This window comes from Rhizophagus irregularis, chromosome 14 (genome assembly GCF_026210795.1).
Source record: "Rhizophagus irregularis chromosome 14, complete sequence".
Taxonomy (NCBI): domain Eukaryota; kingdom Fungi; phylum Glomeromycota; class Glomeromycetes; order Glomerales; family Glomeraceae; genus Rhizophagus; species Rhizophagus irregularis.
The window spans coordinates 1995824-2019876 of NC_089442.1; the positions used below are offsets into that span (position 1 = coordinate 1995824).

Genomic DNA, 24053 nt, shown 5'->3' on the forward strand with positions numbered 1-24053 from the left:
GAACACGAAATGTTAGTTAATGTTTCATTTCATTAAGAAATAAAAAAATTAATGAAAAACACTTACAAATTCCATGTCTGGAAAGACCCAAAGAGCCACCCTACAGAATGCAAAAATAAACATTAGTAAACATTTCATTAACTAACATTATGTTAAAAGAAGCATTTTAAAAGAACCTACTAAAATTTCACACGTCCAGAATCACGAACAAACCATATAAAATTTTTTGTTAAAAATTTTTAAAAGTAAAAATACTCACCACAATTCTGTTCGTGTATAAATTATTCCTTATTCAGTCATCTAAAAAAATGAAAAATCAAACTGTTAGAAATGTTTGATTAAAAGAAATGTATTAATTCCTTCCTTACCAAATTTCCATGCGTCTGAAGACAAACCAAGAAAACCACTGAAACCTAAAAAAAGAAAGACTTTATTTTTTTGGTTTTTTCTTGGTTTTTTGCATAGTTAATAAATACCTGTATTTCTGTTATTAGAAATGTTCAATTCCCTTTAGAAATTAAAAATTAAATGTAAAAGAAAAGATGTATTTTTTTTAAAAGAAAGGGATTTTTTTTTCGTTATGTGGGAAAATTCAGAAACTGAAAAATATTTTTTTAAAAAAAAAAGAAAATTCGTCATATGGGAAAATCTAAAAAGCAAATTTTTTTTAAGAAAACAATGACGATTTCTAAAAAGACAATGTGAAGAATTTCATTGTTACGATTATAGCTTAATATTTTATATTACAATTACTAATTGGATTAGTTGCTATAATTTGTTTTTACGCCAATCATTTATGCAGCCTAATTCAAAATTGTATTGCTGCTAATCAATGTCAAATGATGCGCCACTCCGAATCCTATATAACAATCTGTAGCACAGGGCGCAGATACATCAGACACATGATGCTGGACGATCCAATTTAAATCCACCTTTTTATGCAGGGTAGTCTTAACGTCACGGTCGCACAATGCTTTTTTTATAGATATAGATTTAAAAACATTCCATTAATGTCGAACAATCTGATTTGAATTAAATAAAGGAAAGGAAGAATCTTTTCAGATATTACTTGTAATACAACCTGATCTACCGATTGAAAAAAATTTTTTTAATTAGTAATTAATAATTACATAATTTTTTGTCGGAATCGCTGAAATAATAATCAATGTCTAAATTAATATAAAATGGCGTGGAAAATATTGTTTATTATCATAATATGAAGTTGTATTTAAACAACTTTTATTCGTTGAAGTTGATTCATCCTCACCTATCTCCTCCTCCTCCCTATTCTCATATTCATTCATACTCATACTCATACAGTTTCTTTCATGAACTAAAGTATGGGCAACAATTTTAGTAGCACTCCAAAGTTCACTTCGGCGACTTCGGCGACTTCGGCGGCAAGCAACAGCGGTTCAAGCAACAATTCAGAAAGCAATAGTTCAAAAAACAAGCCAATAAACGATAGTTTAACTTGGTATAATAAAATCAAAGATAAATTAAAAGACGGGGAAGTTTGTAATTCATTTAAAGAGGAGGGGCTTGATGAATTGATACTCAGTCTTGGGGATGAGACAAGATTTCTAAATCGATATCTCAGGCTTGATGATAATCATTTGAAACAAATCACTAAGGATTTGCGGAAATTAGATGACATTCAAAAAAATAGAAATATTACAAGCGAGGAAGAACTAAGGAAATCTGATAAATTCAATGTTTATTTATTTATTAGTAAGCTTTCAGATAATCGTTCCGACAGCCCATTTCTTCGATTTTTAGCAAATTCTCTGTTTAAAAACAAATATGGAATGTTTCACGTTGGATTAGAGATAAATGGAATTATTTTAGAATGGGGCACTGGTGACGCTGGTCCTCATCTTATTTATCCAAGGGTCAACACAGATCGATTATATGAGAAGATTGCACATATTCGCGTCTCATATTTTAGTCAAGAATTTAACCTCTTAGACGCAATGAGAAAGTTACTATTTTTTGAACCAAATATTGGCGTTGTTCCTTCAAAAAAATTACAAATAATTGCACAAAAATGTGTTAATTGGAATAAGAATTTTTATTACAGTCCATTATCTCGTAATTGCCAACATTTTATTGATGAAATGCTCGAAGCACTTGATCTAAAATTCAATCCTGAAGGCGAGTTTGAAAAGTTTCTGGATAGAATTATCAAGAATACAGATGATAGATTCTTGTTCCAAGAGAAACAGTTTTTTTCGAGACAAGATCTCGACCAATTTGCTAATCAGAATTGGATGAAGATCTCAAATTTTTGGGATCAAAGATTACTTTTATGTTATTCGGATATGATGAATAATATGTATGAGAATAATCATGACGAAAAATGGGGTCCTATAAAAAACAAATTAGAATGGGATGAAAGAGAATATGCACTAGTGAGAACAGATTAAAAGGTTGACCGAATATACTGCATGACTGAAAATAAATTCATAAAAGTCTTTTATTTTTTTTTGTCACCGGTATGAATGTATTAACATTTTATTTCCATGCTGTGAGCCACTGAAAATTGATAAAATGTTTGTTACATTGAAGTTCAATTTGTGCGATGGAAAATAAAAATTAAGACACAAATTATCAATTGGAAAATCTGTACGACAGATAGTTGCTATATTATTTTTTGTAGTGTGATCACGAATTTCACTCTAAAGCCCTCTATAGTGGACTAAATGTAATTAAGGTTGGTGGCAATTACGAACATTCTGGATTACAACTTGGTTGCAACTCTAGTTTCGAATTACGACTCAAAATTACGAAAATGCTGTAATAAAGTTGTAATACGTAATCAAGTAATACGTAATCAAAGTTGTAATACATAATTAAATTGTAATACGTTAAATTTGTAATAGATTGTAGATTGTAAATAAACGAAAATGCAAAAAATCAAGTTTTTTTTTTATAAAATGTAAAAATTCTAATTTCTTAATTTTTACTCGTGTATTTTCTATAAAAACACATTAGTAATTTATTTAAATGGAAGTTTTCATTATGGTTCTTCTTTTTTTTTGTATGTTGGATAAACATTTTACTTAATACTATAAAGTATGTCAATGAAAAATTACCATAATAGAAATTTGCCCATTTTTTTGTTTAATGTTTATTCGTGCATCTCTTGTTTGCTTATTCAAAAAATCTCATAAAGCTGCAGCAATGTTGAAAGAAAAGATTAAACAACATAAAATAAGTGGTGGTGGTCTCAAAACATATGTTGAAACTAGGTGGACAACTGTACATGAATGTGTTTCTTCGATTGTACGACTCAAAAATTGCTTAGAGGATATTCGAGATAACCATTCTGAAGTTATTACAACTCCAGCTATTTTAACAATTCTTCATAGTAGGGGATTTTTTAGCGATATGCAGCATCTTTCAGAAGTATTGTTTCCAGTTGAAGCGGCTAATTCTACACTTGCAGATGCATACGTAAATCTAATGAAAATTGCAGCAGTAATTCAAAATCTTCCCGCTGATGAATATAAGGGATCACCAAAGCCTATTGTTATTACTAAAAAAATCGATAGAACCATTACTTAATAGTATTATTAGAATGATGCCAGTTACTGGGAAGCAAAAAAAAAAAAAATTTTTTTTATAACCGGAACTAACTAAAACCACTAATATTTGTAAATGTCAGTTACCGAACATAAAGAAAGGGCAAAGTCCGATCTATTGTTGGAAAAATTTTTTTTTAAAAAAATAAAAAAAAATTTCTAATGAAAAAAATCCGATCTGTTGTTAAAAAAAAATTTCTGAATATAAAAAAAAAATTTACTGAACGATCTATCGTTAAAAAAAAATAATTTGTTAAAAAAATAATAATAATAAAATTACTAAATGAAAAAAAAAATAAAAAATAAATGAAAGAAAGGCCTATTATTATGAGAGATACAATATGATTAAAAAAAAGAGATACAATATGGTCGAAAAAAAAATCATCATCAAAAAAAAATTTTACCGAAGCTGTTAAAAAAACGTCCCTCCGGCCTATTGTTATCGGGAGTAAAAAAAAATTTGAAAAAATGCTTACTAAAAATTTAAAACATTACTAAGAAAAAATCGGGTATTAAAAAAGAAAATATTGATAATAATATAAAAGGAAAAGAATATCAGAAAATTACTAAAGAAATTATTATCGATAAATATAAAAAACATACTAAAACTAAAATAGAAAAAAAATCAGTAATAAGAAAATACTAAAAATACTAAAAAAATAAAATTCTTAGAATTTAATGGGAATAAACTAAAATCGGTTTTTAAAAACTATTTAGAAAAATAAATAGAAGATGTGTTATATCAATAGGAAAATCAATGTAAAATTTATTGTCACGAAAATCACGAAAAAAAAGAGTTATTACGGTATTATGGAATTAATGTTTGCAGATTCATTACAAAAAAAAATTCTGTACATAATTAATATGATTAAAAAATTTTATATCTCAAAAAATTACATTATATCGATATATTGTTACAGAAAAGAAAATTTCCAATATACTGATCTGATCTATTACAAAAAAAATTCCTATTAAACACCGATCTATTGTTACAAAAAAAAATACACTAACCCGGTTTATCGATCTGCTTTTAAAAAGAGTTAACATTAATTACTTATTATACTTTATTAGTATTAGCCAAAATGCCAGTTACCGAAAAGCAAAAAAAAAATCGTTTTATTTAATTAAAGTGATCAAGTGATTTATTGTTATAATTACTAAAGACAGTGTAATGATCTATTTCTTATTAGTATTAGTAATGGGAACTTTAAAAAAATTTTTTTGCGCATTAGTAATCAGATGAAATCTGCCGATCAAATTGCCCGAAAGAAGAACTATAAAATTATGGCATAGTCAGGTGCAGATGAATCACACGCTGCACAATTCAAAAATTATTTATACGGGTAATCTAAACGTCTCATTGCTACATCCTGCGATAAAAAAACTTAGACGTATAAGAAAAAATGCATTAAAAAAAATTTAGCCGTAGCTTTAATATTACTAAATAAAGATAAGTAAGTAAGTAACAGCAACATTAGTAATCCGCCAATCAACATCTTTTAATTATACAATCACAGGACAAATCAGGCGCAGGCATAATACACATTTCTTTATACAGTAATAACAAGAAAAATATTAATTATTAAGTAATTTTTTTACATAATATTATATAATAAAAACTATTTTCACGTTCACGAATAAATAATATTTTATTAATACATTTTATGAGTAAAAATGAGGTAATCATTTCTCATGATGTAATGTTTATCAATATTCATTTTTTTTTTTTTTTTTTGAGAAAAATTATTTATAAGGTGCAAATTCGATAAAAAAGAGAAATAGGGGCCTACTCTATAATCTATAATCAAATCAAGTAGGATTAAGATTAAGAATAAATTTATGAATCCATAATCATAATTATCTATATAATCTAAAATCTATAATAGAAGAATATAAATTTTTCGAAGTTTTATTTTCCTAATTTGTCTAGTAAAATCTAACCAAAAAAGAATATACTGGGCAAGTGTTTCGATGATCATTTAGACACTACTCCATAGAAATTATCTCTATTCGTACACTGTATTACATTTTTACAAAGTACAAAGCCAATACCAAATAGGAAGAAATCAGTAGCTGTTTTCTATACTACGATAAAGTATGGGCAACTTATTTAGTAGTAGCACAAAGAGCACTTCAACAAGCAATAGTAATTCAAAGAGCTCTTCAACAAGCAACAGTAGTTCAAAGAGCACTCCAACGAGCAACAGTAGTTCAAAGAGCACTCCAACGAGCAACAGTAGTTCAAAGAGCACTCCAACGAGCAACAGTAGGTCAAAGAGCACTCCAGCAAGCAACGGTTCAAACGATGGTTTAAACGACAATTCAAGCGACGACAATTCAAGCGACGACAATTCAAGCGACGATAGTTCAAGCGACGACAATTCAAGCGACGACAATTCAAGCGACGACAGTTCAAGCGACTATAGTTTTATTAGTTGGTATATGAAAATTAAAGACAAATTAAAAGATGAAGAAATTTATAATTCACTTGGGAAGAAGAAACTTAATGAATTGATATTTAGTCTTGGAGATGAAACAAAATTTCTAGACCAGCATCTCAAACTCTTCTATGACGACGATCATTTGAATAAAATAAATAGAGATTTGCGGCGATTAGATCGCCTTCAAGGAAATAATTTTATTCCAAGTGAGGAAGATGGGAGGGATTTGGTAAATGGTCTATTGCAACGCAGAAGAGAAGCTGACAAATTCAATGTTTATTTGTTTATTGAAAAGCTTTCAGATAATCGTTCAGACAGCTCATTTCTTCGATTTTTAGCAAATTATGTGTTTAAAAACAAATATGGAATGTTCCACGTTGGATTAGAGATAGATGGAATTGTTCTTGAATGGGGAACTGGTGATGCTGGTCCTCATCTTATTTATCCAAGGATCAACACAAATAAAATATATGAGAAGATTGCACATATTCGTATCAATTACGATTCAAATTTTAGTCAAGAATTTAATCATTCAACTAATACTTTCTTGCAGGATTGGCAACACTATATGCAAAATTTATTTTCCACCATTATAAACTTTATGAGAATGTTACTATATTTTGTTTTGAAAATTGGCGTTGTTCCTTCTAATAAATTACAAATCATTGCCCAAAAATGCGTTTATTGGAATAGGAATTATTATTATGATCCATTAAATCGTAATTGTCAACATTTTATTAATGAAATACTCGAAACACTTAATCTAAAATTCAATCCTAAAGGTGAATTTAAAAAGTTTTTGGATAGAATTGTTCAGTATGCGGATGATAGATACTTATTCCAAAGGAGAGAGTTCCTTTCAAGACAAGATCTCGATCAATTTGCTGATCAGAATTGGAATATGATTACAAATTCTTGGGACAAAAGATTACTTTTATGTTATTCGGATATGATGAATAATATGTATGAGTATAAATATGACGAAAAATGGGGTCCTATGAATAACAAAGAAAAATGGATAGAAAGAGAATACGAACTAAGAACGGATTAAAAGTTGATTTTCATATAACCTGTGTAGATTCATAGAAATTATGTATATTTTTATTTTCATATTGTAGTTATGTATTGATATTTATTTCATGCTGTGAACTGCTGAAAATTATTAATAAAGTATTAGCTCTCTGGAAGTTCAATGTGTGTATATGTATATGTATGTTGGAGTAAGCATGCGTCGGGTCAGCTATGCTCTTACAAACTGTAGTCCCAAAATTTTTTCAAATTTGAATCAATGGTATCTATCACATTACAAAAAAGGTTATAAACTACACTTATACAAAATTGTATATTTTCATACAAAAAGTACAATGCCTACGTTTCTGTTTGTTTACAAACGGTATGGGAATTTCTTTGATAATAATTATGTAAATTGTATGTAAGCTAGTGATCAAAATATCACGTGCATTCACATGCATTTTATTCTTATATCATATACTGACTGGTACTGAACCGAAATTCAAATCAATCAAATTTTTTTTTTTGTATTTATTGTATTTTATTTTTACAAAAATATTCATGTACCAACATTCCAATTAAAAATTCCTGTTTAACAATTGATCGGTTGGTTACAATTTACGATTTAGAATAGTAGAACATATTATTTCGCTTTTACATTTTTCAAATCAGGTTAATTTTCAAATTAACACTATTTTTTTTGATCAGGATCATATATATACTGTATTGTCCGTATATTCTTAATCAACTGAACAATAATAACAATTATATTTCAACGGAACTAAAATTTGATAGAGATTCTGATAAGTTTGTTATGAATCATCGCTTAGGTTTAACTTCAACCAAAGTGAACCAGCGAATACTTTTTAAAAAAAATAGGAAAACGTACTATAACTAGTTTACATCACAAATAAGATCATGCTATTTTGACGTACTGATATTTTTAGATTAAGGAATATAGTACAAATAAACATATACTTTATTCTATTTATTCTTGTGTAAATGAAGCATGATCTTAAGTATTGCATCATATGAAACTCTAGATCGAAGCTGGAATGAACTACCGCAGTATTGAAATGCACGCATTTCTTTATTGCATATTCGATCACATATGATGAACCACGAATTTCTTTAAACTAAGAAAACGGAAACCGTTATTAAGTCACATAATTATAATACAAATTTATATTCAAAATGGCTATATATTTAATATAACTTCATATAAAAAAATGGCTCATATACAGACTTATTTAGCACAAATTTAGATATAAAAATGGTATAAATTTATGTACAAAAATAGCTTAAAGCTGACTACAACTTGAATAAGCTTAAAATAAATACAATCAAATTTTGTGCCAAATGGGCTCATTGTATAGTGCATAACTTATGGATATATATTTGGTACAAAATTGATGCGAAAACTTTTTATTGGAATTTCTCATTCCCCATTTATTGTCCGGAGCGAAGCGAAGGACAATATATGTCTACGCACTATGAAAAAAAAATCGATCACGTGAGTTTCTCTGTCCGCCACGTGATCGTCACCCAATGAAATCGGCAAATTTTAGTTTTTCGTTCCGGACTTACAACGGTTCCCGTTTCCTAGTTATTATTGTCCGGATGTCGGATGAAAATGATCGATCACGTGAGTTTCTCTGTCCCCTCACGTGATATCATCCAATGAAATCGCAAATCGGAGTTTTATCATTTTTTCGCTCCGGATTTACATTGGTTTCCGTTTCCTAGTTATAGTTTTCTATTGTAATGGAAAATCTTTTCCGGTAAAAAATGTTATTAGGGGAATGTTATAGTAATTGAAATATAATTTGAATTTTTTTGGTAAAAAAATTCCTCATGGAAATCAATTTAATAAAAAAAAAAAAAAATTTTTCTAACTCATTTTCTTTCATTTTATTATTAAATGTTTCAGAAATATGTTATGATTGCTTATTTTTCTTTATTTTTTGGATAAATTGGACAATATTTAATTATTAAAATTCTTAATGAGATCGTCGTTAACTATAAAAAATAAATTGTAAAATTTTGATCAAAAGAATGATTATTAAAACATTTCTATTAGTGACATCATGTACCAACTAATATAGTTTATTATATTTCAGAAACAAAAGTTTTAATTGATGGTAATATACTAAGCTAATAGGGAATGAAAAGAAATATGAATATTTGGTTTGTATATCGCGAAGTAATTGATAAAATGAAAAATAAAATGACAATAATTGGAAAATTTTATTATTGTGATCTTTCGTACTAAAAAATTTTATAAGATCATATGCTTGTTTTTAGGCAATTCGTGAAGTCACATATTGAAATTGCTTATTTATCTTAATAAAAACCTTGCGTAGAACTATTATAAAATTTTGACCTTTCTTGTTATCTATATATATATTGCTCGGGGCCCCATCTAACCGGTAGTGTTACGGTAGTGTTACGGTTGTAGATTACAACAAACTAAAACACAAAGTGAAAACCATTCTGAAAATTGAGCGTTTCCATATTTGTGTTCATGTGTAAAAAACGTCTAAAAAAGCATCATTTTGTCCGATTCATGTCAAAAACAAAATGGTGCTTTTTAGACATTTATTACACATGAGCACAAATATTAACAAATTTAACTTCTCTCATTTTGCAGCATTGCACGAAATAAATACAACTGCAAGTTTTCACTATTGTAACCCTATAAAAACAAAATGTGTTAAATTTATTTTAAATTTGTGCTCATGTAAAATAAATGTCTAAAAAAGCACCATTTTATCTGATTTATGTCTTATTATAAAAACAAAAATTAAACAAAATGGTGCTTTTTTAGACATTTATTACACATGAGCACGAATTTAAAATAAATTTAATACATTTCGTTTTTATAGGGTAATTCTACTAAAAGAAAATATTAATATACTAATCAGCTCGAACAATATTAAATCTTCTGTTTAAAGAAAGATCTTCGCAAAATTCAAAAAGTTTAAATATACGTGTTGTTTAAAGAACATTTATATAGAAATAATAATAATATCTCGAGGACACTAAGTTTACATTTTCTTTCCCCGCTGTCAAGTGAACTATGAAAAATTTTGTCGTTTTATTATTCTTGATTAATGTATCATTCGTATCCGGCACTCCAACTCTATGCAATGTGACATTAGTTCAAAGCAATGACACATTAGTTCAAAGCAATGACACATTATTAGTTCAAAGCGTTTCACGTGTTGCATTCGCAAATTATTTATCCTTCTCAGGTGGTTTACTTTTGACTTTCTTCTCAAATCCTTCCAAATATGATAAAACTCCCTTTGCCATATTGAAAAGATTTTTAATACGAACTGCAGTTATACAATTAATGGCAGTTTTGATTCTTATGACTTTCATGACGAACAGATTCTTCAAGTTGAATGGTTTCGCAATGCCTGAATTACTTAGATCAAGTTCTATCGCCATGTATGTTTTCTGCGCTGCTGTGATTGTTTTAACACAGTGTATAGTAGATAAATATAATCGCAATGTAACTCGAGCCATATTTTTTGTTCCCATCTACGTTATTCAAATGATTTTTCAAGTCTACATGAAATTCAATCATCCATCTTCTGGATACATGCTTGTATTTCAATCGATTAGCATTTTTTCTCTATTATTTGCCATTCCATTGTCTTGTATCCTATATTGTTTTGAAGAAGAACATGCAATTAAAAAATTATTATACATTCTTATATATCCTTATGTATTTCAAACATATCTGCACATTGGATATATATCTTTTTTTTTATATTGCGATGAAGGTTATTTATCGTCAGCGTTGTTGTTATCCGGCAGTTTTTCATTGGGTAATGTTCTTCATAGTGCTTATTACTTGATCTTCCCAAGAAAAAAATGTAAAGCTGTTCCAGACAAAGATAATAATTATAACAACATTCCCAATAACGGTGACCCTGCCACTTATGCGTACAGGGCTAAGGCATTGTATGACTGTACGTACATTTAAAAAAAAAAAATAATATTTCCTTTTGAAGAGAGAGGCTAATGAGTATCTTTGCATTGCTTATTAGACGAAGCGAATCCGGATGACAATAATGAGCTGTCATTCTCTAAAAAAGAAACCCTTAAAATTGCTGATTATAAGGGTAAATGGTGGCAAGCAATGAAAGCAGATGGTAATGTTGGAATAGCACCAAGTAATTACGTAAGTTCGCATTTCTGAAGATTATTATTGATGCATTTGATGTTCTAACATCATATAATATCTAGCTGCAAATTAAACCAAGGGAAAACTGGGAAGATGTCCCTGTCAAAGACGATAATGATGTTAGTAACACGGTTCCCGCTAACAATGAATATACACGGAGAGCAAAGGCGTTGCTTGATTGTACGTTCAAAAAAACATTTGTATTTTCTTATGAGCAAAGGACTTAAGACAGAAGTGCTATATTCAGAGCGAGTAAAATAGAACGCTTACATTCTCTGCACTATTTTAGATGACGCAGATCCGAATGACAATAGTGAGCTTTCATTCTCTAAAGGAGAAATCCTTGAAATTGCTGATCATAATGGTAGGTGGTGGCAAGCAAAAAATGTCGATGGAGAAACTGGAATAGCACCAAGCAATTATGTAAGTTTATAACCCAAGTTTTTTTATGAATATTTTTGGGAAACTAACGTCCTTCCATCACATTACATCATAAAAAGCTACGACTCGTCTAAGAAGCCAAGAACGATACTCAGTTTTTGATTTTGTATGTTAGTTTATTATTTTTAATTAATTAATTGAGACAGATGAACGATAAATATACAAAAGATTACTTTCTTTGTTTAATATAACTCTTCAAAATGGGATTTAGATATAAATTCAATTAATTTTGGTCACATGTTTAAAAAAGAATTAGTTAGGAACGATCTAATACACATACATAAGCAAATATTAAATTTATTTACGTTATGCCTTACATCTATTATACAGTCTCTGTTTTCATACAATTAAAAATGATCAAAACAAAAAATTCATCAAAATTGAAGCTTTTCAAAGGGTCGATATTGAAAAGCTTTAAAGAGTATGCATTTTAAAAATTTTAAAATATTTAAACCCTACCCTTGAATGGCCCTGATATTTATAATTATACCGAAACTATAAATTTCGGCAGCTTTGATAACGTAAAATTTCGTCCTTGTAAAATTTCAGCCCATTTTAGGAGCTAAACAAGTTAAAACGTCACGCACGTATCTTAATTTTGGCGTTTTCTAACGGATTATAATTTGTAGGTTTACATGATCTCATGTCAGTTACTGCATCCCGTCAAAATATTAATATATTACCAATATGTACAGTAAATCACAATGAATTGATCGCTTTCTTGTTTCAAGTCCCTATTGCAATGTAAAATAAAGCGCATATCTTAAGCAATATAAAGTATCAAACAATCCCATTTTCTAATCATTATATAATTATTTGTTTTTTTGATCTTGAGTCCAAGTTACTATATTCCTTAAATGGAACAACGGTTTATGATGCAAACATAACCTAAAAAATGAATGAATTTAATAAATATCACATTCCGAAAAATTTTTTAATTAACAACAAATAAGTCTATTATTTATATCACCTTATAAATAAATCATTTTTTGAATTATCTAAACTTGGAGTAATTAAAAATTTAAAACGTAAATTGATAATTTCACACATGTTTATGTGTTTAGCTCCTTCGTTGGATCTTTGTTAACAACTTGATTTGATGTACTTACTGTATTAACACTAGTATATAATGTCGATTTACAAGTTAAAAATGAAAAGAATTGTTCATTATAACTATGACTCATTATTATGTACAGTACATATAAATTCGTTCAAAAAATTTGGTAACGCATATTATTTTTAAAGCAACGAAAATTTGATAATTTGACGTATACGTATATCATAATTATTATCTACTTTTATATCAAAAATTTTTATTTTCATATTCTAATAAAATAAAAAATTTCTTCATGATAACCCAAAAAATTTTAATTTATTGCGCTTTTCAAAATTGTGCTACCCCCCTGCAGGTCATCTAATAAAAAAGATTATGAGATTATGATTACAGGACGATTACTGGACAAAAACCGGACAATTTTGTCTGGTAATTGTCCCGTAATTGTCCTATAATCATCCTATAATCGTCCTATAATCGTAATCACTCAGTAATTGTCCAGTAATTGTCCTGTAATCATAATCATCAAGTAATTATAACGTATACAGAATTCTGAAAACTGTGATAATAAAATAAATGAAAAAAAGTCTAGAGTGAAATTTATATTTCTACTGATCAATAAATATATATAATAAACCCGGGTAAGATTTGATATATATTGCTCGCCCCAAATTGAAAATTTTTTCACAATGTTAAACAATGCTGAAATTTTATTACGTCTTGTAGGACTGCGGTCTTTCGGTCCTGCATCGTATACAATAAGACCGTCGCTCGGTCTTTTTAAGGAACGCAGTCTTATTAAGATTTTTTCTTTTTTTTTGCAAATAAAAAAAATTTTTAGCCTTAAATTTAATATAAAATCATTTATTATATGAAGACCTATCTGCAATCCGGATGAAATACGGATAAAACCACGGTTTTTATCCGGATATTCGCGGTTTATCGGGTCAAAATGCATACGAACACTAGCTTAAGAGTAAATAAAATAAATAATACTTGGACATTTTTACCATTTCTATATTTATTTTGTGTTTTTTTAGCAATGTTCTAGCTCCAGATACTACTTCTTATACTAAAAAGTGCATCAGAACAAGAAAGAAATTATTATTACAAAATCAAAATAAGCTTTCTAATTCCCTATTCATTATTTTATTTACATATGCTGTATATACAATACGTACTATTTATTCCATCGGTATTATGTATACATCGATGAATTTTTTTGTAAATTATTCCACCGGTATAAAAAAAGTATAAAAAAGTATAAAATCCATCGGTGTCTACGCCATACACAATGAGATAAACCTAAATACTCCATATACACCGATGCTCTCCTCCCTTCAATATATACATACATTTGCTATACATATTAATATTAGTATTTAATGATTATGTGAACCTGCAGATTATAATCATAATTAAGATACGTAGTGTTTTATCTTGTCTAGCTCCTGAAATTTTACAAGGACGAAAGCCGATATTTATAGCTTCAGTAAAATTATAATAAATATTAAGATAGTGGGTTAGGTTTGAAGTATTTTAAAATGCAGACTCTTTAAAGCTTTTCAGTGACGACCCTTCAAAAAAAAAAGTTTTGGATTTTATCACTGAAAGATGAAAAGTTTCGATTTTGAATTTTGATTTCACCTACATTTTAATAATATGAAAATAGAGACTGTATAGATGTATGTAAGGCATAACATAAAATAGATTTAATGTTGACTTTTTTAAGATATATATCTACAGTGCCCAGAAAAAAGTGTCACCTATAAATTGGTACAATCATTGCACAAATGTACTTCTATATAAAAACTTTTTTTTATTAATCAACCCATATTTTTATGGTATATATAAGTAAAAGTTGTCCCCAATTTGAATTATACTTTGAAAATTATACGAAATTTTAATAAAAATTGATTGAAATCTTGCTTGAAAAATGAGGAATATAGAAATTTTAGGTATTATTACAACATTAAATTAAATTTTTTTATAATACTTTAATATTTTAATTAAATAGAATTACTTGTCGTAATTTTAAATATATTATTGCAAATTATTCAAAATTAATGAGATTGCTAATAAATTACACAAGTTTAAGAGAAAATTTGATATTTATTAATTGATATAAATTTTTAACTAAAGAACAAATTATGATCTATAAAAAAAGGTTAAAAACATACAAATAAAACCTTTAAACATTTTTTAGGATCGTTAATACACTAAAAAATTTGGTTAACAGTTAAATAATTTGGTAATAATCTGCAAATGATCGGCAAGCCAGTCAAATTTGCATAATAAATTCAGTGTTTTCACGGGACAATGTCCGGGACAGGTGACACAAAAAGAAATTTACTACGATCGGTGCTCAGAAAAAATGTCTAGTAGTTTTTTAAGTTACAGAATAGTCCGGGACAACCATTGCGGACATCAAAAATGTACAACACTGAATTTATTGTTAATTATTTCATTGATTTTTACGAAATTTTATAATACATAATATATTTTAAATAATTTTATTTAAAAAATAAAGTATAATAAAACATATTATTTTAACGTTGCAATAATACCTAAAATTTTCTATTTTTTCAAATGAAACTTATGATATACCAATCAATTTTTATTAAAATTTCATATGATTTTTAGAGTAAATATAATTCAACTTAAGGAACAACTTTACTCATAAAAGACAGGTTAATTATAATTAATAAAAAAAAAAATTACATAGAAGTACATTTGCGCAATAGCTGTATTAAATTATAGGCACTGTATATTAAAATATGACCGAAATTAGAATTACAATAATTATAATTGATTATATATATAATATCATATATGTAATATGATTTGAAATTTCAAGTTTAAATTATATTTTCTCTCTGCTTTGAAAGGTTATGTTAAACAAAGAAAGTAGCTTTTTACATGTTTACAAAAATTTATCTGTCTAAATTAATTAATTAAAAAATAATAATATACAAAAATAATCAAAAACTGGCGAGAACCTCCGTTATTTTTTACACTTTATTGTATCGTTCTTGCTAGATAGTTTGTAGCTTTTTATAATGTAATGCGATAAAAGACGTTAGTTTCCCAAAATTATTCATAAAAGAAGAGATGTGCTGAGTTATATAAACTTACATAATTAATTTGGACAAAACCAGTTTCGCCATTTTGGTTCCTTGCTAGTAGCCACCATTTACCATTATCATTAGCATTTTCAAGGATTTCTCCTTTGGAGAATGACAACTCATCATAACTGCTATTTGGATTTGCGTTATCTAAAAAAACAGTGCAGAGAATGTTAGCGTTCTTATTTTACTCGCTCTGATACCACATTATCTTGGCACTTCTGTTTTATAAAAAGAAATGCAAGTATTTTTTTGAACTTACAGTTATCCTTCGTCCTTGCTCTGTCTGGAATAGTTTCCCATATATTTCTTGGAAAGATCAAGTAAAAAGCACTTTTAAGAACATTACCTAGTGCAAAACCGCTGGCTAGCAACAACGCTGACGATATAAAGTCTTCATCGCAATATAAAAAAAAACATACATATCCGACGTGTAGATAAATTTGAAATACAAAAGGATATATGAAAATGTATAATAATTTTACAGACCAAAATAATTTTTCAATAATAATTAAGATGCACAATGGAATGGCAAATAATATAGAAAGAATGCTAATCCATTGAAATGCAAACATGTATCCAGTTGATGGAAAATGGTTTTTCAAGTAGACTTGAAAAATCATTTGAATAACATAGATTGGAATAAAGATAACAGCTCGAGTTACAATGCGAAAAAATCTTGTTGTGTGTGCATTGCATGAACATATTGATATCATATTTCTTCCTATAAAATGAGTCAAAGTCATCACACCGCAGCAACCATACATGGCGAGAGAACATACCCTAAGAAATTCAGGCAATACTAAATTATTCAACGTGAAGAATCTGGTCGTCATGAAAGTCATAAGAGACAATATTGCCATAAATTGTATAACTGCAGTTCGTATTAAAAATCTTTTTAATTTGGCAAAAAAAGATTGATCATTTTTGGAAGGATTTGAGAAGAAAGTCAAAAATAAACCACCAGAGAAGGATAAATAATCTGAGTAAGCGACTTGTGAAACGCTTTGAACTATGTTGTTGCATAGAGTTGGAGCGCCGGATACGAATGATACATTAATCAAGAATAATAAAACGACAAAATTTTTCATAGTTCACTTGACAGCGGGGAAAGAAAATGTAAACTTAGTGTCCTCGAGATATTATAATTATTTCTATATAAATGTTCTTTAAACAACACGTATATTTAAACTTTTTGAATTTTGCGAAGATCTTTCTTTAAACAGAAAATTTAATATTAATTTATAATACTATTTCCTTTTTTAGTAAAATTACAATAGCGAAAACTTGCAGTTGTATTTATTTCTTCTACATGCGCAGAATGTTTTTCACTTTGTGTATCAGTTTGTTGTAATTGTAATTTACAACCGTAATACCACCGTAACACTACCGGTTAGTTTGACACTTGTAGTACATACCGTAAATATACTCACCGTAAATATACTCCTGACGAATACGATTTCTATAACATGACTTGCTACATTATTGATATAAAATCTGAATTAAAAGTTATGTGCACACGGCACATTTTGTAACGTAGTATGTGCGCAAAAATTTTCGATGTGCAGAAATTTTTTTTTAAAATTAGAAAACTGATCACGATAATAATAATATTTATTATTAAAAATATGATATCATGCATCGAAAGTTATGTACGAAAATTTTCGATGAGCACAAAATTTTTTTCAAATGCCAAGTATTTCGCTTTACTCTAGTAAGTTAATGTTAGGAAACTGATCACGAAAATAATAATATTATTATTATTAAAAATACGATATAATGCATCAATAAATCGAAAACACAAGTGATGTTGCATACCATTTTCCACACTTAGCTCTACCATAAAATTCTGCTAAAGATTTGACTTCTTTTTTCATCTAATCCATCACGGTTATTAGGAGCTTCGTTTTGATCTAAAATTTTCATTGAATAATAAATATGAAGCGAAATCCAGAAATCTATTTCTTAAACTCTTATTAGTTGCTTGAGTAAATTGTTTTAATAGAGTTTTAATTAATAATATTTTATTGTTAGAAAATTTAAAAAAAATCACTTTATTGTTATTTTTCGTTAAAAAATTAGTGTTAAAAAAAAAAAATTTTAAAAAAGTCGTATTTTTTTCATTAAAAGAAAAATTTTAAAAATTAGTTTTTTCTCATCAAAAAAAAAAATCGATGTTTTTATTTTGTGAAAAAAAATTAAAAAAAATTTTTAAAAAAATGGATTTTTTCGATTAAAAAGTTAAAAAAGTTGTTTTTCATTATAAAATTTAAAAAAAAAAGTTTATAGAAATTTAAAAAATCATTTTGGTTAAAAAATTTTTAAAAAACGTAAAAGTTTGATCGATTATCTAGGCCGATCCAATTTTTATTATTCATTTTTATAAAAAAAAATGATTTTTTTTAAATTTATATTAAAATAAAATTAAATTTAACATACTCAGTAAATATTCACCAATTAAATTACATTCATTCAAGATAATTTATTTGCCGGCAATCCTTTCTGTAGGATAAATGAATCAATGATTCGGTAGAAGATGTTATCCCTCAAATAGCGTAAAGTTGTAATATTGTTAACTATACATTTTGAAAATAAAGCTAATTTCTTTCCCATTGATATTGTATTGCTTTCATCTACAGTACTAACAAACTCCAATCTGTCAAAAAAGCAGTGTTAGATTTGGGAAAAAATTGGTCATAAAACTAATCTAGTCTTGGATTGGCTGATTGGATTAAACCCGAATTTTACCAAACTAATTGACTACCCCGCGTACCCTACAAAAATGTCACGAAACGGCCGGCATTAAGAAATTAACTATGTGACAAATAATGAGTGACAAATAGGATTTCACACCTCTGTCCCCGGCTAGATACTTAGAAAACAAGGAAGGGTGTGACGCATGTGACAAAAACAGTCACGTGATTTTTCGTGACATTTTTGTAGGGTACGCTGGGTAAATCAAACTAATTCTACTGCGCCCCAAAAATTTGGAGACTCCGTTACTTTTTCAAAACATTTCCAAAGATCAGTCAAGACCGATTAAGACCGCAGGACCGAGTGAGCATCTATACTTGACTCTCCATAATTAAATCAAAAATATAATTCACTTTATTTATTTATTTATTTTTTTTTTTGAAAAAATGAAATCATTTATCATTGGTAATATGAACGCATTATAAATCTTTTTTAGTAATTTTCCGTATGAGATTTTCGAAACACTTGAATTTTATTATTTAATGAATGAATCATATGAAAATTATTGTATCGGATTCTCGGAATAAAGCAAGTATGTTAAAGGCAAGTAAAATCTAAATAAGGTAAGTGAATTTTAATAATCTTGAACATTTTTTGCCAAGAGCCTCAAAAAAAAAAAAACTTCAAAATGGGAAAACATTCAAAAAATTATTTCAGCTTAACTGATATTAAGTTTTTGAAAGTCGCCAAGTTAACTTATTATAGTATTCTATTGTAAAGGAAAATCATTTCCGGTAAAAAAAATGTAATTAGGGGAATGTTAAAAAGTTTCAAAAAATATTAATAGTAATTGAAACGTAATTTGAATTTTTTAGTAAAAAAAAATTCCTCATTATGGAAATCAAATTAATAAAAAAAAAAAATTAAAATTTTTTTTCTAACTCATTTTCTTTCATTTATTATTAAATGTTTCAGAATATCATAATGATCACAAATTTGTACAATATTATACTGTATATCACATTACTATTCACATTTATTACGATAAATATTATTTAATATTCTATTATCTATTATCAGTTATTACAGGTTAAAAAATTCATTAACTTTTTTTTTGGCACGCTACATATTCGGTCTAAAACAGTAAAACCTATTTTTAACGTAAATTTTTTGACGGTTAAAAAATTAACCCGCCATACCAAAATTAGTTTATTATTATGTAAATCTTTGTTACGATTCACGAAAATGTTTATACCACGTTTCACAAGATAACAGATATGAAAGGTTAAAAAATTTTTTTTGATTATTTTTAATTGAAAAGGAAACCAACTTTTTTTATACATATTCAAGGTTCTTTTTTAGAAACATCGCAGGGGAAATATAATAAATGTTTCGCAGTTGTTATACAGCGGCAAACCATAATAATGATGACTTCTTTTGGTAACTTTAAAATGTAAACGCCCATAGAACTTTTCCTTTTTAATAAAGAATTTTTAAATGATTGATTGAAACAAAAAGTTTAACAAAATGAACATACGCACACACGCAGATTTGGGGGTTATTAATTATTAGAGGTTTATAAGCTACCGCCGATCTTATTGTTAAACAATACAATGCGGATCTTTTTCGTGTGTTTCTATCACAATTCTAAAAAACCAAGAAACCACTCGCCAATGACACGAAAAGCACAACCATTTAGAACTCAATTAGAAACTATTTGACTTAATTAATAAATGATATAATTAAGGGCTTAGTTCTAAATACTGTTAAGTAAAATTACCTATTAATGGGTAATTTGAGTTTATCGGACTTCAGCCGATATTTTTCCCTACCTCAATACAATGGTCTAATTGGTCTTATTGTTTTACCTAATAATTATTTTAGATTATGCGCCATTTTTGAAGAGAGTCATTGTTGTATGAATCAAAATCTCTTAAACCAATTAAAGAAAAAAAATTGTTAATTAAAAACTTTGGATAAAGAAAATCAAAAAAACTTGCATTTTTAAAAGAATAATAAGATTATCATAATGTACGAAAGACAAAGAAAAAATAGCTGAATAAGCTGACCAATTAAAACGTTATTTTGTATTACTTTACATAATAGTTTCATTTCGCCAAGTAATACTTACTACTTGAATTCTGTTACAAAAAAGCTCATCATATTTTTTTTATAGTATATCTATATATATTTTTATATAGCAGATTAAAATAAAAATATAAGAAAATAATAAAAATTTTATACAGAATTTATTGTAAGTATGTGGCGGTGATAATGTTGTTGATAAAACTGCAATAAATCTCAACTATCACACAGGTCAAGATTAATACTTTTGCGGCGTAAATATATATAAGTATAGTACGTATTGTATTGTATGTAAGAAATATAACCATTGTATTCAAGCCGCAGCAACAAAATATTGTTATCAAAAAGATCATGGGTATTATTTACGGCAAGATCTGTGGAAAGTCCCCGGGAATTCATGAAAATTTTTTTTTATTTAGTTTCAGTAATACTAATTATACGCGACGCTGCAATTGTGCCGAGAATGAGCAAACTACACATGAATATAAAATAAACTTATTAAATATATTTTTATTATCCCTTAAACGGTTTTGCCGGCAAATTTGCCTGCAATTTTTCAAAATAAATTTATATCCAAATATAAAGTTTGTCAATATGATTTGGATTATCCTATAATTCCGCAGCTATATTGATCTACATTTTTAGCATCAATTGTATGGTTTTGATATGTGGTTAATGACTGCTAATCACCGAAAATTAACCTCAAAAAAATAACATCGGAATTTTTATATAATAAATTAATTTTCTTTACCATAATATTCTGCTTCATTACAAAGCATTTTAATATATTTTTTTATTTTTATTATGAAACTTCACACTCTAATGAACAAAATAGAGATGATAAAATTTAACTTTATGCATTTTTTACAAGTTCACAAAAATAATTCTTTTTTTGGGGTTCTATGTAAAGTCAAAATGCCACTTCTAAACATTAAAAATCATCATAACAAAAGTTGTTCATCATAGAAATTTCTACATATTCAATTAAGCTTTAATATAGCTGCAATCAAATCCCAATGAGATCGTCAAAGTTAAATGCAAAATTTTTCGAAATTTTTTGTCATTTAAAAAATATAACTTTTGACCAATGGTCAATCTTCAATCTTATAATATGTAATTAATAAATAATGATTATTGTCACATAAATTATGATTCAAGCTCTTTGCGAAAAAAAATTTTATTAGAATAACTTCATTTTTCATAAAATTAGATGAGAACTGAATTTTCGGTAAAATTGCAGGCAAATTTGCCTGCAATGTTTTACCGTTTAAGGGATAATAATATGCGTTAAATTTTTTGAAACACGTGAATGAGTCGAATGAGTCATAGTTATGAAATTATTAAGACATTAACAATTTTTTCAAATTCACAAGGCACACGTGATTAATACGTATGAACTCCGCCGGATTATTTGGCGGTTACACAATTATTCTCGATACATCGTATTCTTACTATAATATTGTTTACTCATTTTTCTCTAATGACTTAAAATTTGAACGAACATTTTTTAACCATAAATATCATTGCTTATTACGTGACTCTTCTTTTAAATATGAGTATATAGTGAAGAGAAAGCGGAAAATCGATTATTTAATCTAATCTGGCGTAATTGATTTAAAATGAAACTACTATCCGAAATCACAACCCGACATGTGTAACTGATAAACTTTTTGGTGGCGTTGCTACGTTCATCTTTTTTTTTGCCATTTTTCTGTATTTTCACGTCCGTCTTTACCACTTTAACAAACTGCTTTTTTATAAAATAAGAAAAAAGTGTCAAAATGACGTTAGAGTTGTCAAAATAACACGAGTCTAATAACTTTTGAATCATGGGAAAAATCAGATGATCAATAAAAAAATAGAGTAAATATTGATCTTGAAGGCAATGTAACTTCGTTTTGAAATATAAGAATATAAGAATTGTATTTTCGCGAGTTACTATATTTTTCGCGAGTTACCATATTTGCGCGTTACTATTATTTACGCAAGGTACTATAAGAAATATCAGAGTTGTTATAATATTAGTGACTCGTTAAAAAAATAATTACCGTATTTTATCGAAAATAAGCACCCCATTTTTGCAAGGATTCTGGACGAAAAATTTGGGGGGTGTTTATTTTCAAGACTTTTTTTAAAATACGATTATCTATTAATCAAGGGGTTTTATCACTCTGGAAATTTTTTTTACTAATTCGGGAATTTCACCATGTGAATTAGGGGTATTATTTCGCGTTCGTGACTTTATAACTTTCGCGTAACCTCGTAACTTTCACGAAACTTTTATACGACCTTCATAACTTTCATACAACTTTTATAACTTTCACAATTTCATACAATTTCAAACCTGTTTTAATACTATGCCACAAGTTTCAAAACGCCAACGTAGTTCGTATTCTATTGAGCAAAAAAAAATTGTCGTTGCTTATGCTAAGGAACGTGGCAGAAATGAAGCTTCTAGGCACTTTGAACTTGATGCTAGTATGGTTGGAAGGTGGGTCAAAGCAAGTTTAAACTGGAAAGATGAAACAAAAGCAACAAACATGAGTGTAGGTTCTGGCCGAAAAGCATTTTATCCTGAAGCAGAAGTGGAGTTATACAAATGGGTTATGGAACAAAGAAAAATGGCATTAGCTATAACCACAGTGAATTTACGAATTTCAATGTTTGAAATTTTAGACCGGCCAGAAATGATCTCTCTCTATGGTAATTCAATAGAAACATTTAAGGCAACATCTAGTTGGTTATCTGCATTTATGAAAAGGTATAAATTGGCTTTACGGCGGCGTACAAAAGTGTCACAAAAACTACCTGAACAAACAGAAGAATTATTGGAAAAATTTCGCAGATTTGTCATTCGAATTAGGGTCAGAAAATCTTTTGAATTGTGTAATATTTTTAATATGGACGAAACGCCTGTCTGGTTTGACATGGCTGGAAATTTTACCATTCATACGAAAGGTGATAAGACAATTCATATTCGTGGAACAGGAAATGAAAAAAACAGATTTACAGTAGTTTTAACATGTGCCGCAGGTAAGATTTACATTAAATTTATGGTTTTTATTAGTTTTTAAATAAAATAACAATTTTTTTTATTTATAATAGATGGAACTAAATTTCCGGCAATTTGTATTTTCAAAGGAAAACAAATGCCACGCGGAGAACAAGCACCTTCTGGTGTGATTGTTTGGTTCCAAGAGAGTGGATGGATGAATACAGACTTAATGAAACGGTATGTTGATTATCTCAAACGTTCAAGAATAATGACAAACGGTCAATCCAGCTCTCCTGCATTGATGGTGTATGATTCTTTTAGAGGACATTTAGAAGAATCTGTTAAAAACGCATTTCATGATACTAATGTTGATTTGGCAGTAATTCCGGGTGGTTTGACTAGCATTTGTCAACCACTTGATGTTGCAA

General features: G+C 28.0%; 5 protein-coding genes across 5 annotated transcripts; 4 read left to right on the forward strand and 1 right to left on the reverse strand.

The window, feature by feature from the left end:
* The first annotated feature begins 1211 nt into the window (after positions 1–1211).
* Positions 1212–2942, forward strand: OCT59_006117 (uncharacterized protein). Its single transcript, XM_025311998.2, has one exon. The coding sequence runs from the start codon at positions 1341–1343 to the stop codon at positions 2424–2426; it is 1086 nt and encodes a 361-aa protein (XP_025166272.1). The 5' UTR covers positions 1212–1340; the 3' UTR covers positions 2427–2942.
* A 241-nt stretch (positions 2943–3183) lies between these two features.
* OCT59_006118 (uncharacterized protein) lies at positions 3184–3567 on the forward strand (the record flags this gene model as incomplete). Its single annotated transcript, XM_066141052.1, has 1 exon — positions 3184–3567. The coding sequence occupies one exon, from the start codon at positions 3184–3186 to the stop codon at positions 3565–3567; it is 384 nt and encodes a 127-aa protein (XP_065997884.1).
* A 1797-nt stretch (positions 3568–5364) lies between these two features.
* On the forward strand, positions 5365–7277 carry OCT59_006119 (uncharacterized protein). Its single transcript, XM_025322433.2, has one exon. The coding sequence runs from the start codon at positions 5682–5684 to the stop codon at positions 7074–7076; it is 1395 nt and encodes a 464-aa protein (XP_025166271.2). The 5' UTR covers positions 5365–5681; the 3' UTR covers positions 7077–7277.
* A 2838-nt stretch (positions 7278–10115) lies between these two features.
* On the forward strand, positions 10116–11746 carry OCT59_006120 (uncharacterized protein; the record flags this gene model as incomplete). The annotated part of the gene is made up of 5 exons (XM_066141053.1): positions 10116–11016; positions 11095–11228; positions 11294–11411; positions 11521–11654; positions 11732–11746. The coding sequence occupies 5 exons, from the start codon at positions 10116–10118 to the stop codon at positions 11744–11746; spliced, it is 1302 nt and encodes a 433-aa protein (XP_065997885.1).
* A 4015-nt stretch (positions 11747–15761) lies between these two features.
* OCT59_006121 (uncharacterized protein) lies at positions 15762–16942 on the reverse strand (the record flags this gene model as incomplete). Its single annotated transcript, XM_025334160.2, has 3 exons — positions 15762–15776; positions 15862–16001; positions 16114–16942. 3 exons carry the CDS (start codon positions 16940–16942, stop codon positions 15762–15764), a joined length of 984 nt encoding a protein of 327 aa, XP_025166269.1.
* Positions 16943–24053: the final 7111 nt, after the last annotated feature.

Coding starts and splice junctions, on each gene's coding strand:
- OCT59_006117 (XM_025311998.2), top strand. CDS start 1,341: ATGGGCAACAATTTTAGTAGCACTCCAAAGTTCACTTCGGCGACTTCG.
- OCT59_006119 (XM_025322433.2), top strand. CDS start 5,682: ATGGGCAACTTATTTAGTAGTAGCACAAAGAGCACTTCAACAAGCAAT.